General features: G+C 31.7%; 3 protein-coding genes across 3 annotated transcripts; 2 read left to right on the forward strand and 1 right to left on the reverse strand.

The window, feature by feature from the left end:
• Positions 1-940: 940 nt before the first annotated feature.
• Positions 941-3997, forward strand: LOC108572552 (zinc finger protein 598). The gene is made up of 3 exons (XM_017934811.1): positions 941-1408; positions 1541-2024; positions 2154-3997. The coding sequence occupies exons 1-3, from the start codon at positions 995-997 to the stop codon at positions 3977-3979; spliced, it is 2724 nt and encodes a 907-aa protein (XP_017790300.1). The 5' UTR covers positions 941-994; the 3' UTR covers positions 3980-3997.
• Positions 3998-5204: 1207 nt separating this feature from the next.
• Positions 5205-6151, reverse strand: LOC108572554 (ADP-ribosylation factor 2). The gene has a single exon (XM_017934813.1). The coding sequence runs from the start codon at positions 5956-5958 to the stop codon at positions 5416-5418; it is 543 nt and encodes a 180-aa protein (XP_017790302.1). The 5' UTR covers positions 5959-6151; the 3' UTR covers positions 5205-5415.
• Positions 6152-10429: 4278 nt separating this feature from the next.
• On the forward strand, positions 10430-13967 carry LOC108572553 (cytochrome P450 4C1-like). Its single transcript, XM_017934812.1, has 12 exons — positions 10430-10614; positions 10741-10850; positions 11035-11125; positions 11506-11691; positions 11873-11966; positions 12128-12230; positions 12360-12456; positions 12550-12656; positions 12744-12812; positions 12908-13076; positions 13202-13381; positions 13617-13967. The coding sequence occupies exons 1-12, from the start codon at positions 10461-10463 to the stop codon at positions 13778-13780; spliced, it is 1524 nt and encodes a 507-aa protein (XP_017790301.1). The 5' UTR covers positions 10430-10460; the 3' UTR covers positions 13781-13967.
• The last annotated feature ends 1351 nt before the right edge of the window (positions 13968-15318 follow it).

Below are 15318 nucleotides of genomic sequence, written 5' to 3' on the forward strand. Positions count from 1 at the left end.
AAAATTTCGAAAAAATTTTGAAAACTAAATTTCTGTAGAAGCATATAAAAATAATACAGAATTTATCATTTTTAATTTTACGAATTTTTATTTCCCTTTCTATTTTCAAATATTTTTCACAAAATTAATATTTAAAGTTTTTGCTTGTAACATTATATAATAAATACAAAAACTACAGAAATTCGCGTGAAAAGAAAACAACTTGAGGATATCGTTTCAATGTTTGTTTAAATTAAATTGTACTTTACGTGAAATGAAACTAGATTCAAATCACTAGTTTATCTAGTTACTCATTGAGTTAGTAATGACTGAAACAGAAGAAACCGGAACTGCTTGTTCATCGAACAGAATTCATCAAACCAACCATCGTCTAGTATATAATCGTGATAACCTTTTTCTTTCAGGGACATCCTGTGAAATTTTACCATCTGCTTACTGGAACATTTTTCTAGACGGTATTGTTCATTTTCTTTTATTTGCCTTTTAAAATATACTCAATAATATTTTCATATTGTTGAAATATTTTAAAAAAATATTTTCATACTGTTAGTATCCGGAATATAAACAGTTCCTTTTTCGCAAAATATCTGTCCTATCAACGAATCTAGTGACTGAAGCATCTGAACACATACATCTTTACTCTACTAGTTAAATATAAAAATTATATTAAGTAGATTGTATACGTTCATATCATACTTCATTAATTTCTAAGTAAAGAATTCTTTTGATGCCTCGACAAAGTTTTCAAGAAAGTTACATTCGATCATAGTAGTTAAGATTATATTTATAGAGAATAAATATATCGAAATTGAAACGTCAATTGTGTTGCAGATTGTACAGGACGTTATAAAAGATAGTATAATTTATCCCATCGAAATTGCAAATTCAATAAAAATTAAGTAAGATCAACAGAAAATAAAAATTTATTACATTCTGTGAACAGAGTGTACACTAAAAGAAATTGATATTTCCAAGGGAAATTTCATTAAAAAGAATGTCTGGTAGTAATGAAAATACGAACAACAACACCTGTGTTGTGTGTTATAAAAATGTTGATATTTATAGCATTGGTATGTGTGAACATCCTGTGTGTTATGAATGTAGCACTCGAATGAGGGTACTCTGCTTTCAAAATGAGTGTCCTATTTGTCGTCAAGATTTACCAAAGGTTGTATTTACAAAGAACATAAAACCTTTTTGTCAGTTACATAAAGGTAGTTTGTTAGACACACAATACAATATTTATTTCGATACACCTGACATTCGAAGCAAATTCTATGATTTATTGGCTAATACTTGCAATATTTGTAAAGATAAGCCTATACTTAATAATTTTAACAGTTTGAAAAATCATATGAGACATTGGCATGAATTACATTACTGTGACCTCTGTGTGGAAAATTTAAAGGTAAATTTATATTATTTGACATGTTTTTATTCTAAACTATATTAAGGAGATTGTTTTATCTTTAATTTTTAATAGTTTATAATAACAGATTAATTAATTTGATTTTATTAAGAAATGCCTGTTTTATTACAGATATTTTCTCATGAAAGACGCTGTTACACAAGGGCTGACCTTGCGCAACATAGAAGGAAAGGAGATATTGATGATAAAAGTCATAAAGGCCATCCATTATGTGAATTTTGTGATCAACGGTATATGGATAATGATGAATTATTTCGACATTTAAGAAGATATCATTTATATTGTCATTTCTGTGATGCAGATGGTTTACATCAATATTACAACTCTTATGATTATCTTAGAGATCATTTCAGACAAGAGCATTTCTTATGTGAAGAAGAAATGTGTGTTGAAGAAAAATTTACAAGTGTCTTTAGGACTGATATAGATCTTAAAGCACATAAAGCAAGTGTTCATAGTAAACAATTGAGCAAAGCTGCTGCAAAGCAAGCAAGAACATTGGAGCTAGAATTTACACTAGCTCCACGTGGTGAAAATCGAATGAACAGAAGAGGAATATTAGGTACATCAGCTTCCAGAAGTTCTAGAGATTACAGTGGGAGAGATTACAGTGGGAGAGATTACAGTGGGAGAGATTGTAGTGGGAGGGATTACAGTGGGAGAGATTATAGTGGGAGGGATTACAGTGGGAGAGATTATAGTGGGAGGGATTACAGTGGGAGAGATTACAATCTCAGGGAATATCAGCAAACAATTACACCAAATGCTTCTAATGTATTTGTGTCAAACAACGAACCTACTTTTGTACGTCAGCCATCTGTGGATGTACAGAGTACTGAAGAATTTCCAACACTGGGTAACATAGCACCTATCGTACCCACTTTAAATCAAAGTAAAGGTAGAGGAAATGTAACAATCCGTAGTACTATAAGGCCCCAGCCTCTTGCTGTGACAGATGAAAATTTTCCTGCATTGGGGCCAGAATCAGGAGGTACAAGTATTTCTAAAACTGTTAACTTCAGTGTATCCAGTAGTAATGCTCCAGGGTCAAGTACACAATCCCAAAAAAGTACAACTTCTAATGTATCTATACAAGTAAATCATGAACCAAATGGGACTGTCACAACAAAAGTTTCAGGTCCTAATATCAGAATTCGTCCTGCACAACTTTCAATGGAATCCTTTCCTGCATTGGGTTCTACAGAACCATCAACTAGTAGTAATACAAATTCGGCTCACTGGAAGGAAGTTTTACAATGGACTTGTTCTAAATCGGCATCTACATCGGTACCGAAAGTAAAAAAAGTGGCTTCACCGCCGTTAGTACCTTCTCCACCACCTATTCAATCTGGAGAAGATTTTCCTACATTATCAAAATCATCTAAGTCGAAGAAGCAATCAACAATTACAGTAGTTCCTTCTTGGGTTCACCCACAGAGTACTAACAACAGTAATAATATAAAAACGACTACTGATATGACAAAGGGAAAAACGAAAAAGAAAAAAGTCAAACAAAATTGCAACAATAATAGTGTTAATGAGTATGAAAGTAGTAGTTCAAAAACAAATGTAAGTACTGTTGTAGTAAAAAAAGAGTGTGAGACATCCAAAAATCCATCTAGTATGAATAATATGGATACTGTACAGTCAAGTTCTCCCTCTATGCAAAATATGGATAATATGAATAACAGTGAAAATACATCAAAAAACATAAATGTTCAACCTCCAAAGGAAATGGAACAAATTAATAAAAAGGAGAAGAAGAAGCATAAAAACATAGACAATGAAACGGCTGTAAATACAAATATTGATAATAATACTTCTAATGGGGTACAGAGAAAGCGTACTGAATTAAAGATAGATAGCTTAAATTCTACTAATAGAAGTGTACGTCATCTAGAAGAATTTCCAGCTTTAAGTGGCAGCAGTTCCAAACCACCTGGATTTGCAAATCCACCACCAGGATTTGGAACAACAACCCCTCCACCTCCTGGTTTTTGTATAAAGTATAATAGCATGGATAAACTGAACAGCAGTAATGGATTGACTTTCACAAACAGTTCTGGAGAGAGTTATTCTATCGTGCCGGACAATAGTAAACACAACAGTGCATATAATTATGTACCTCCTCCAGAATTTCCAAAGCGAAACAAATGTCTTGTAGCTAAGGTTAATGAAGTTTTAATGCAACAAGACCAGATTGAGGAATTTCGATATATAAGTGGACTCTTTCGTCAAGGAACGTGTAATGCTCAAAAATATTACACACATTGTTGTAAAGTTATGGGTCTTAGTGCTTTTGAGAATGTATTTCCTGAACTTTTAGTTCTTCTGCCTGATATTGAAAAACAGCAAGAATTATTTAAAGTTCATAAAAAAGAAAGTGGCAATAAGATTAAAGGGTTAGAAATATGTGCAATCTGTGGCCAAGTTTTAAAGAATGGTTCTGATTTTCGAACACACATGACTAGTCACACATTAGAAAATCATTTTCCTGCATTGGGTAAAAGCAGTGCTCCCTCTCAAAAAAATTCTTGGGTACGTAAATGAGTATAGTTGTGTCCTTTTAATTAACTTACAAATTCTGCTAAGGTTCTGTAAGCTATAAATAAAAGAACTGCTGAACAAATTATTTTTGTGAATGGCACCAATGTAGAATAATCATAATTAATTTGAAACTATTAATAAAACATGAAGTACATATTCCAATTGTCAACTCCTAGTATTAAAAAGTTAGTTTGAACAAATTAATTACCATGTTGTACTTGGTATTTGTTCAAGGACCTGTGTGATTGCTGACTAAAATAAAGAAACTTTGTTACTGAATGGTTGTACTAATAATTTTATGAGATACATATAGCAAACAAAGTCAATAATTCTCTGTATAATAACAAATTTTGTGTAAATTAATTTAAATGATTTAACACTTGTGACACATTATAAATAAGATATTCATACAGAAATCTTATACTAAAATGTTTCAATTGATGCTCTTATTCTGTCATATGTTAAAAGTACCATGTATATATTACTCATAAGTAGGAAACATATTTCTGTAATTTAATTATTGTCTTTTATGGAGTAGAAACGGAATAAAAATTTTATGATGCATAAAAATAACACTGCATATTAACAAATTATTTGATACGTTATACATTATGCAGTGCATGTATTGATAATGTACTGTTTTGTACTATAATAAAGTTATTACATTGAGTTACACAAGAAGACTATAACACATGCTTGTCTTTCATGTCTCCCTATTTTGTAAGTATGTAATTGGAACTTCCAAATCCTGTTAAAAAAGAAGATAGCAATAGTATAACACAACTGTAAATTTATAATTTATAAAAAATATACTGTTAGTATTACTCGTTCTATAATTTATTATTTATTAAAAAAACAGGATAGTAAAAACGGTATATTATGTAATATATGTATCTCATTTTTAATTTGCTGCATAGACGCAGAGTAAAGTGCATAAAAGTATAAAAATTCACTTATACTTTCCCCTTTTTTGTAGCAGAGATTGTTAGTAATATTTTAAGTAAATGATTCTTGTAGTATTTTCCTCTCAAAATGAAAACAGTATATGTATTAAAGTTAACGTAGAAATATTTCATATTTATTTCAAACCCAGGATACATTTTTAAGTAAACTCATAACTCTATTGATTAGGATAATATGTAGCATACAAATAGTATGTAATTTGTAAATTTATACACTCATCTAATTTATAGTCTCTTTTTCTTTTAAAGGAAAATTTTACTTTGGAAATAAAACCTGTATAAACATTATGACCATTGAGTGAGTCAAGTTATATTCTATTACTTCAAGTAGTTTTCCTCTTAAAAATTACAATCACAGTGGTATTAAATCGTACACATAGTGCATAATCTGACAAAACGGAAATTGCAACCTGTCTTCTACGTCCATGCTCAATGAATAAATTGTTCATGAAGATTATGAATAACGACAGTGCTTTATCACTTTTTAGCTAATTCATTACTCAACCAATCAAGTCCTTCATAAAGTCCATGTCCTTGAGTAGCACAAGTGCTTTGAATATACCAATGACGTCCACGTAATGAATTTAGCCCCAATTTATCTGTGAGTTCTGCTGCACACATGGCATTTGGCAAATCCTGCTTATTAGCAAAAACTAAGAGAACTGCATCCCGTAGTTCATCTTCTTTTAACATGTTTGCCAATTCACGTTCTGCCTCTCCAATACGTTCACGATCATTACTGTCAACAACATAAATGAGGCCTTGTGTATTTTGGAAGTAATGTCTCCAGAGAGGTCTGATTTTATCTTGACCACCAACATCCCACACCGTGAAACATATATTCCTATATTCAACTGTCTCAACATTGAAGCCAATGGTAGGTATTGTTGTGACAATTTCACCAAGTTTCAATTTGTATAATATGGTAGTTTTTCCAGCAGCATCCAAACCCACCATTAATATTCTCATTTGCTTTTTACCAAAGAGCCGGGTAAGTAAGCTGCTGATTGTTAGGCCCATTTTATTTGGGAAGACACTGAACTGGTCTGAAGTGCTTAAACTAATACTCTTTTAGTTGGAAAAATTTTATTACGGTTACGTATTATTTCGCTTTTCTCAATAATATGGTCTTTCGCATGAAAAACCAACACTTCAAGGACTTGAAAATATGACGACGTTTATGATGATACTGTTAACACACCTTACAGACAATAATAGCAAACGTCACCTCAAGGAAACTTATTATTCCGGAAATAGTTGGCAAAATTGGCCACGCACACCAACTCTTACCCTAAAGTACTGAGTGAAATGCATTAATATTATCTAAGAACCTAAAATAAACATTTTTTTTCGTAACATCCAAACCTTATAAGTGTAAACAAATATAATCAAGAAATATATTAAAAATTATTTCATCACTAAAACTCATGAAATGCAATATACCGAATAGAAAGCAACACAATGCGTATTCTGCCATATAATACATGCACTATGTAACCAAGCGCGTAATTTAAACGCAATATTTACTTGTCATTGACATTTAAACAAGTTTTAAAAATATTTGTATGATAAAATTATAGCAAATAATTGTTTAATGGTAGAGTATAAGTATTATTAAACGATAATTATTAAAAAATTAGTGCTGTTTTGAAAAAATTTATGTTGCCATTGAAATTCGACATTAAATTGATTATGTTAATAATTTATTGTTTCGTGTTATTTGAAAAATTTATACGAGTGCAATTGTTATACAATAATTTATACATATTTTATCGGAAATTATTGGTGTGTGTGTGTGTGTGTGTGTATAAATTATTTGAATTAACCAATCATTTTTACAGTATAATATAATTTTTACTATATTTTATTTTGAAATTTCAATTCTTTATCTTCGGTATTTAAATTACCCTTCTTTTTAATGTAAGAACACTTTGTATTCGTTTTTCTTCTGTCCATTTGGAGTAAGTTTGAAGAATTCAAAAAACACTAGAAGTCTACTACCAACTTAAAGTAATATCTCAACGTCACTTCCGAAACGGTAAAGCAAAGAATAAAGTTGTATAGATGCTTACATTTCGTAGACAAAAACACCTTTCTTTCATTGGCACTAAAGCGCTACTAAATTACAGAAGGAGTTAGAATCGCTTTCTGTTCTTAGCGCCAACTTTAAATGAATTTATTTCAAACGTTAGAATACAATTTAGAAATGTTCATTAACGAATATTATTAATTAATTTAATGTTTTTTAAAATATTCCAAGAAATTTTATGTAGGATATTATACTTATATTACAGATTGGCAGACAGAATATAATGAACAGGTTATACATAAAAATGCGCCTAAATATTGACATATTAAAAGAATAAAAGATCGTAAAATGTACAGTTTCTCAAGGAAAAAAAGTTGTTTGCTTGGCCAAATATAAATTATTGATTCGTTATAAGTTTGATAATTTGTTTTAAACTTGATATAGGTATCTTAATAAAAACGTGTGTTTATTTATTACATAATATTAAATTATTCATTTATTCGTTCACTATTTGTATTTTTGCTATACTTTTATCCAAATAATATTGTATCATTATTTTTAATATTAATATTGCTAAAATATAAGTATACCAACTGATGATATAAAAATATCCAGTGAAGTAAAAAGCATTTCTTTGATACGAAAATCGTGTTACTTTTATTCTGGAATTTATATGGAAAATTTGCTTCAGTAATAATGTAAAAATCCTCTGTGCTATTATTAAAATGATAAGAAGTGCACAGCCTTTAAATGTATCGTAATGACACTGATTGCTCTCGGAGGATAAAAGTGAGATTTCTTTTCAGATACAAAGTGGTGTATTATCTATCAACAGTTCAAAAGTGCAAACCAAGAATTGTAATAAGAAAGTGATAAAGTGTAAGTCGTGACCATGTATGTTTTGGCTAATTTTGCGATCAGTATTTTATCTCGAGTATTTTGCTTTTTTCTTCATACTTTTTTTTCTTTCTCTACAAACTTTCTGAACACCTAAACTCACTTGGTAATCACCAAGGAATTACGATTAATCTTGTTTTCATCGGCGGGAAATCTTTGCTCCTTAAACCAAAGGGAATCTGATTTATCAAGTATTTCAATCTGTGTTTTCGTATTGTACGAAGCAATTACAAAAAAGCGAACAGAAATGACAATGTTCCTTTCGATAATGATATTGGTGGTTAAAGAAAACGCAACATTTGATTAACCTTGCCGTTATTTCTTTTTTTTTTTTTTGTATCTTATTCGTTTCCATAAACTTTGTATTCATTAAGAACCGTCGATATATATCACGCTTCTAATAATTTCGTGTGCCGCCATGGATGCACCGTAGTGGGAATAACTACATGGCATTGTCACGGGTACTTATCAGCGTTGACAGTGCTTGGTGAGCTGTTTTCATGCTCTCATTAATTTGTTTCGAACGTGCGACACCGTCGCAAAGCTACGTGAAGAAAACTCTAACCGCTCCTATCACGGTCACGTCGATCAAAAAAAGGGTGAGTGGCTGATTAATTCTGTTTTGATTCACCACGACGTAAGCAATTGTGTCTTGTGAACTCTGTTTTCCTATTATTTTCCATGGGATATTTTTTTCCCTCGTAATTTTTGCTTTTTAGACGGCTCTCCTTTTTTTTGGAAAATAGTATCTTTAAAATAATGTACTTTCATTTTTAGTAGGATATTTTGTTCTTTTTTTCTTTTTTCATATTTGTCGTAAAGTCTCTCGAAAGTTCTTAATTAAGCTAGATCTTTTCGATGGGAATTGTTCGTTTAGGTGAATTTTTGATTCGTAGCTAGAGAAGTAACGGACGTAGTAAAATTTGATTAATCAAATATTAGAACGTAATTTGAATTAAAAAGAAAACTTTCCTAAAACTTTAACGAAATGTTTCTCGAAAGAATGTCGATAGTATAAATAATTTTAGTTGCTATATCAAAAGTATGTAGTTTGCATATGAATATTTTTATATATGAAGATTCTATACGAATTTTTACATATCTTTTACAATTCTTGCTCTTTTTGTATCTATAACAAATAATATGCTCTGGTGTGAAACGAACGTGTTGAATTCGTTCGAAAGATCGTACAGCTTCTATATACTTACGTCTTCAAGCAATAAATGATTACTGACCTGAATGACTTCCGCGTGATAGTTTAAAAGCAAAAGGCATTCTTATATTCAACGGTTAAACCATAGGTACGCAGGAAAATGTATCAAATGGACCAGAAAACGATAGTACTGACATTTTTCTATAAACGAAATATTTCAACGTGACGTTTTTAAACATCGGATTAAAACTCCTCCAAAATCTCGTGTTTTTTCTGTGAATAAGTAAACAATTCAAGATCCTCCCTTATCTTTATTTTGTTCATTCGAGCGATAATAACACCACAATTTCGTTCTTAAAAAAGAAAAAGAAAAAAAGAATACATATTTTCGTGTTAATTTGCTATCACCGTTGCTCAGAAGACTTTCTGCAGCCTTACTAAATCTTCGCGTAAATCCTCAACCACAGCGATTTTTAACCTCAAATTAAACCGATTAACAATTATAAACTAAAGTTTACTAGTGTATTTCCATGAAAGAGAAATAAATCAACGTGTGTGAAGTATTTCGTGATTAATATGATTGCAATTTTGATAAGTACGATCGACATTAAGTATTAAAATAAACAAGATGTAAATCGCGTGATTAATAAAATTTATCGTGTCAGGTTAATTCGGTATTTAAGATTAAGTGGGTATTTCCCCATTCGTTAGAGTGAAAAAATCGATTGTTTTAAAATTGTTTCTTTTTCTTAAAGTATAACACGCTTGAGAATGTGTTTCCAAAATTTTACTTTAAATTCATTGAAATGACAAAGTTACAACGATTCTAAAAGAACGATACACCTGAGAACGGTGCAAATGCGAAACTTCGAAAGCGTTCTTTTCTTCAAAACCGTGTTTTCCAAATTGGCTGCCGTGATATTTTAATAATGAATAGATCGATCTTTTTCAAATTTTCCACACATAGAAAGCAGACGTTTGTCTATCTTATCAGCTAGAATTATGTCAATATTAACAATAGTTCGTTGTTTTATCGCCTGAAGAATTTACAAATTTCTTTCTTTTTGCTTCACTCTAGTTCGCAAAATAACCACTTTTATATAGATTAAAATTATCCTTCATTTCTCGTTTCTGATACCATACAATAACTTAAATAATAATAAAGATAATTGTACAAAAATTACACTGTGTTATCTTGAAACTACAACAAACACCTATGCAAAATTTCAAAGCTCTTGATCTATAATAACCTAACGATTTTTTCTCATATAAATCGTCTGAAGTCGAAGGCTCCGAATGGGAATCCCCCTTGAATCGATCATTTCAAATGATTTTTAACAATGATATGAAATGTTTATTAATGACAATCTTCCAATAGGTTGGTTAAAAAGTACCACGAGGAGTGTCTGAAAAAGATTAGACAAACCACCGAAGTCTTAGATTATGTTCGTTACGGTGTTACTCGCCATATTGGCCATCGTCATCCTACACTTTTCTCTGTTGCACTATGGAAAAGTGGGGAGGCTGATCAACTCGATACCTGGGCCTCAAGCATTCCCGATTGTTGGGAATATGCACAGCCTCCAAATTTCATCGCGTAAGAAGAGATAATTAATCATTTTTAAAATTCGTCGATTCGAACGATTTTTAGTTTGATTTTAATAATGCACGAGATTCAGAGCGGAACAACGACGATGATAAGTTTGATTTGTTATCGTTGCAGACGAACTTTGGACGTTCCTTCGAAGTACCAGCAAGCAATACTATCCAATTTTTAGGGTTTGGAGTTTCACGTTTCCGTTTCTCAATATTCGTCATCCGGATGATGTTGAAGTAATTAAAACAAGATTTCAATATATCCGATCGTACATATTCCAAGTCACCAGATAACATTGTTTTAAAATTTCAACTATTTAGTTATCATCTCTTTGATATTTTGCCATTTTGAAAAATTCACCGTTCAACAATTCTCCCGAAGGAATGATTGCGCTTTCACTCTTTCGTCTTTTTCATCTAGACTGTCCTCGGGAATACTAAGTTCATTCAGAAAAGCGAAGCTTACAATCTTCTGAAACCTTGGTTTAACACTGGACTTCTTACCAGCTCAGGTATTACTATCTTGTTTTTCTTTTTTTTTTAATCGTCTCTGAACTTTGCATATGCAACATGATTTTCTCAATCGAACGATTTATCTTATTTGTCGGTTGAATTTTTAACGACAGACGAACACACGCGAGCAATTCAATGCGAAATAAAGAACGAAACTTGTTAATTAATTCTTAATTAACCGATTGATACAATAAAATGGCAACGTCACGTTAAAAGGTGACATACCGTCGTTATGGGTTAATTAAACATCGTTTTATCGCTTCATTAATTCTTAATTAACCGATTCATTCGATAAAATGGCAACGTCACGTTAAAAGGTGACATACCATCGTTATGGGTTAATTAAACATCGTTTTATCGCTTCATTTTTCTTCCGCAGGACGCAAATGGCAAGTCCGCCGCAAGATATTGACGCCTGCGTTTCATTTCAACGTGCTTCAAGAATTTGTTGATATTTTTAACGAGGAGGGGGATCGTTTGATTGAATTGTTGAAGAGCGAGGGGGGACCTTGCGTGAAAGATTTGTTGTATCTCTTCAGCGAGCATACACTGAACGTGATATGCGGTAAATTATGTAATTCATTGTAAAATTTCCTATGACTGTAACGTGGAGAAATTTCAATGTATCTATACACAATCGATACGCAGGAATTTTACAACTTTATATCATTATTCAACGTTGCAAATATTTGCTGTTTACACGTTACAGTAGTCAGGATTTTTAACGTAGAAATTTGTATGTTTAGAAACTGCAATGGGAAGTTCGTTAAAGGATAAAGGGCAGTTTCAATATAAGTATCGTAAAGCCGTGCACGATATGGGTAAAGTTTTGGTATACAGGTGAATAATATTCTTCTCCCATTTATTACTTGACAGATTACCTCGTGAAATGATTATCCAATAATATCAACTGTCGAGATATTAATCTTACCGATTTCGAAGTATACTTGCCTGCAAAGTATATATTTAACTGGACATTTATTTGAATATTGTCTTTATAGATTCGTAAGACCATGGTTGATATACAATTTTGTCTTCAATCTTGTTCCCCAAGGATGGCGACAAACTAAATTACTAAAAATATTACATAGCTTTACTAAGCAGGTAAAATATACAATCTCTAAATGGCAGAAAATTAAACGCATACTTTTTTCTCTCCATGAAAAAGATTATCTCATTATTATCGTAATAAAATTCCATCTGACGATCCAATTGATAAATAATACATTGCAGATCATTCAAGAACGAAAAGAATATCACGAGCAGACCGATGGTCAGTATCTGAGTTTTAACGATCCTGTAAGTGAGAAGAATGACCGTGTTGATGGAAGTACGTAAATGCTTCTTATTAACTCCAATATTCCATTAATACCTGAGGTATTTAAAGATACCTGTTATTCAATATTTCTGTTTCTTTTTATAGTTCGTAAAAAGAGACTTGCCATGCTTGATCTGCTGTTGGCAGCCCATCGGGCTAATCAGATAGATGACGAGGGTATCAGAGAGGAAGTTGATACATTTATGTTTAGAGTGTGTCTTCATTTTCCAAGTAAAATTACTTCTAATGTTTGTGTAATAAAATAGAAAAGTTACGTTTTTTTTTCCTTTTTATAATAGGGACACGATACCACGGCTATGGGTATTTGCTTCGCTGTTATGCTTCTTGCTGAACACAAGGAGATACAGGTGATTTTTAATTTTAATATATTACCAATAAAACATGGCTGAATTTCAAACAACGATAGATATACCTTATGATAACGTATGGTGATCATTTTTAGGATCAGGCTAGGATCGAAGTAACAACCGTTCTGAATGAAAATGGTAATAAAATGACCATGGCCGTTCTTCAGAAATTCACATATTTGGATAGGTGTATCAAAGAGACCCTTCGGCTTTATCCAAGCGTGCCTTTTATATCTCGTGCACCGGAAACAGACGTGCAATTAAGTAACTATCGAACATTGTTTCTTTTAACTAATGAATAATTTCATCGTTCACAGTTTTGCATTTTAGGATAAAATTATTATTTACATTTTTGTATTTGGTAATGGCAAATGCAATCACATTTTCAGGTAGTTTTATGGTGCCCGCTGAAACTATGGTCCACGTACACATAGCCGACGTCCACAGAGACCCGTTGTACTGGCCAAATCCGGATGTTTTCGATCCGGACAGATTTTTACCTAAAAACTGCATTGGACGACATCCTTATGCTTACGTACCTTTCAGCGCTGGTCCAAGAAACTGTATTGGTAAGAAGATAAAAATGCTTCCTCCTTTCACCTATATTCCTACATTCGAAAGTTCTGTAATAAATATTATGAAAAACGTTTCCTAGGCTTTGAAAAGCGAATTTATCATTGATAAATGAAGAAGATATTTATGGTTACATTTGAAATGCAGCAAATGCACGATTCTCCTTGAATAGTTGTACATCGACGTGGTAAACGTTTAATTTTACTTGAATAATTTTTTTTTAATTTGTAGGACAACGATTCGCCATGTTGGAAATGAAAACAACCTTAGGACTTCTCTTAAATAATTTCTCTTTCGAGCCTGTAACATATCTTAAGGATGTTAAGATGAACACGGATCTGGTATTGCGACCGGGACATCCAGTCCGAACGAAATTCATTCCTCTTACATGTTGATTACTTGTAAGCGGCATATACGACAATGTCAGTGACAACAATTACAATAACATGCTCCGAATAGGGATGTATAGGTCGATCACGCGAAACTGAAGCTTCTAGAAGGAGTTTTAGGATCAGAAACTGAGAGACAGAGAAGAACTTGGAACGTCCTCTATAAACGTCTACACTTCTATGAACAATGGGAGGCAACGATCGAATCTTGCGTGAACAGTCGATAACAAATGAACGCAGAAAACTATTTTTACCACTCAAGAATAATAAACAACATTTTAATTTTCACTTTTCTGAATTTAAAAAATTTCTATTGATACATCTCCTGAGATTTTCTTTACAATATCAGTTTCTCGTATGCGAATCATTTAGGAATTAACGTCCTAGATGCTATTAAACGTGTGTCTTATTAAGATAGCCAAGTAATTTTTTTCCAACACTAGTTAAAAACCCATTTGTCTATTTTCACCAAACTTCACCTTAAGTGAAAACAGTGTAGGACCGTGTAGAGTAGTGGGGATGATATATCTTCTTATCGCTCATTTGCTTGCGCATGCGCGTTAGAAGCTTCAATTTTGTGTAGTCGACTTTATACCGTTACGCTTTAATTGTACATCTTCTGAAACGATTAAATGTGTTACGTGTACATACTTATCTTTACCATAAAATTTTAAAGTTAAACAAAGATTTACGAAAAGGAGATAACATATTTTATAGTTTACTTAGTTTTTAGAATTAGTCAATTATGTAAACTCTAATTTTAAGAATTATAAATATTTTTGTATCTGCTTGTAATAATAAGTAATGTAATGATGTATATAATTGTAATTTATAACAGTTTTACTTAAGTGAAATAATAATCAATTGTTATTTCGTAATGAATTGGTTAAAATACAACGAAATGTTATGTTGGTATCACTGCGACTTTTTTAAAATGGCAAATGATATAGACGAATTATTGTACTAAGAATTTTTCCTTCTTCTAAACGAGTCATTGAATCCTAAAATATTGAGAACAGGTGTTTTGCAATGAAATAAAAGAAAATCGCAATATTTAAGTTGACGATCACTTTTAATAGTTGAAATAGGAAAACAATGTACAGATACAGAATTTACATTCCTAGCCGACGAAAATTGCTAGATAAAATGTTAATCGTGTAGTAGAAAATGAATTAAAATAAAACGATACACTTAACGAGTGGCTTATCCATTGTTTTTTTCTTCATTATCTATTCGCTTATTGGTTAGTCGTTTACCTAATTACGATGATTGAATTATTTAATTATAATTATGTCTTCTGTATAGACACACAGGTGTGAATACGTAATGGAGATTCTTAAAAGCTACACAATGTTTTTTTTTCTCTTTACTTTGGTTTTAAAGTAAGGACTAGTATGTTGAGCTTCGCTCTGTCTCTATGTGTAAAAACGAACAGCAAAAGAAACAGAAAATTAATCGATACGACGAATTCTGGCGAAGTTCCTTCGTGGAGAAAACTAAACAATGTTAAGCCATACGGGGCGATATTATCGTGTTACGTTAAC

The sequence above is a fragment of the Habropoda laboriosa genome, unplaced genomic scaffold (assembly GCF_001263275.1).
Source record: "Habropoda laboriosa isolate 0110345459 unplaced genomic scaffold, ASM126327v1 scaffold129, whole genome shotgun sequence".
Lineage (NCBI taxonomy): Eukaryota > Metazoa > Arthropoda > Insecta > Hymenoptera > Apidae > Habropoda > Habropoda laboriosa.

Coding starts and splice junctions, on each gene's coding strand:
- LOC108572552 (XM_017934811.1), top strand. CDS start 995: ATGTCTGGTAGTAATGAAAATACGAACAACAACACCTGTGTTGTGTGT. Junction 1,409..1,540: donor TCTGTGTGGAAAATTTAAAG/GTAAATTTATAT, acceptor GTTTTATTACAG/ATATTTTCTCATGAAAGACG. Junction 2,025..2,153: donor CAGAAGTTCTAGAGATTACA/GTGGGAGAGATT, acceptor ACAGTGGGAGAG/ATTACAATCTCAGGGAATAT.
- LOC108572554 (XM_017934813.1), bottom strand. CDS start 5,958: ATGGGCCTAACAATCAGCAGCTTACTTACCCGGCTCTTTGGTAAAAAG.
- LOC108572553 (XM_017934812.1), top strand. CDS start 10,461: ATGTTCGTTACGGTGTTACTCGCCATATTGGCCATCGTCATCCTACAC. Junction 11,692..11,872: donor TACACTGAACGTGATATGCG/GTAAATTATGTA, acceptor TTGTATGTTTAG/AAACTGCAATGGGAAGTTCG. Junction 12,657..12,743: donor TTGATACATTTATGTTTAGA/GTGTGTCTTCAT, acceptor TTTTTATAATAG/GGACACGATACCACGGCTAT.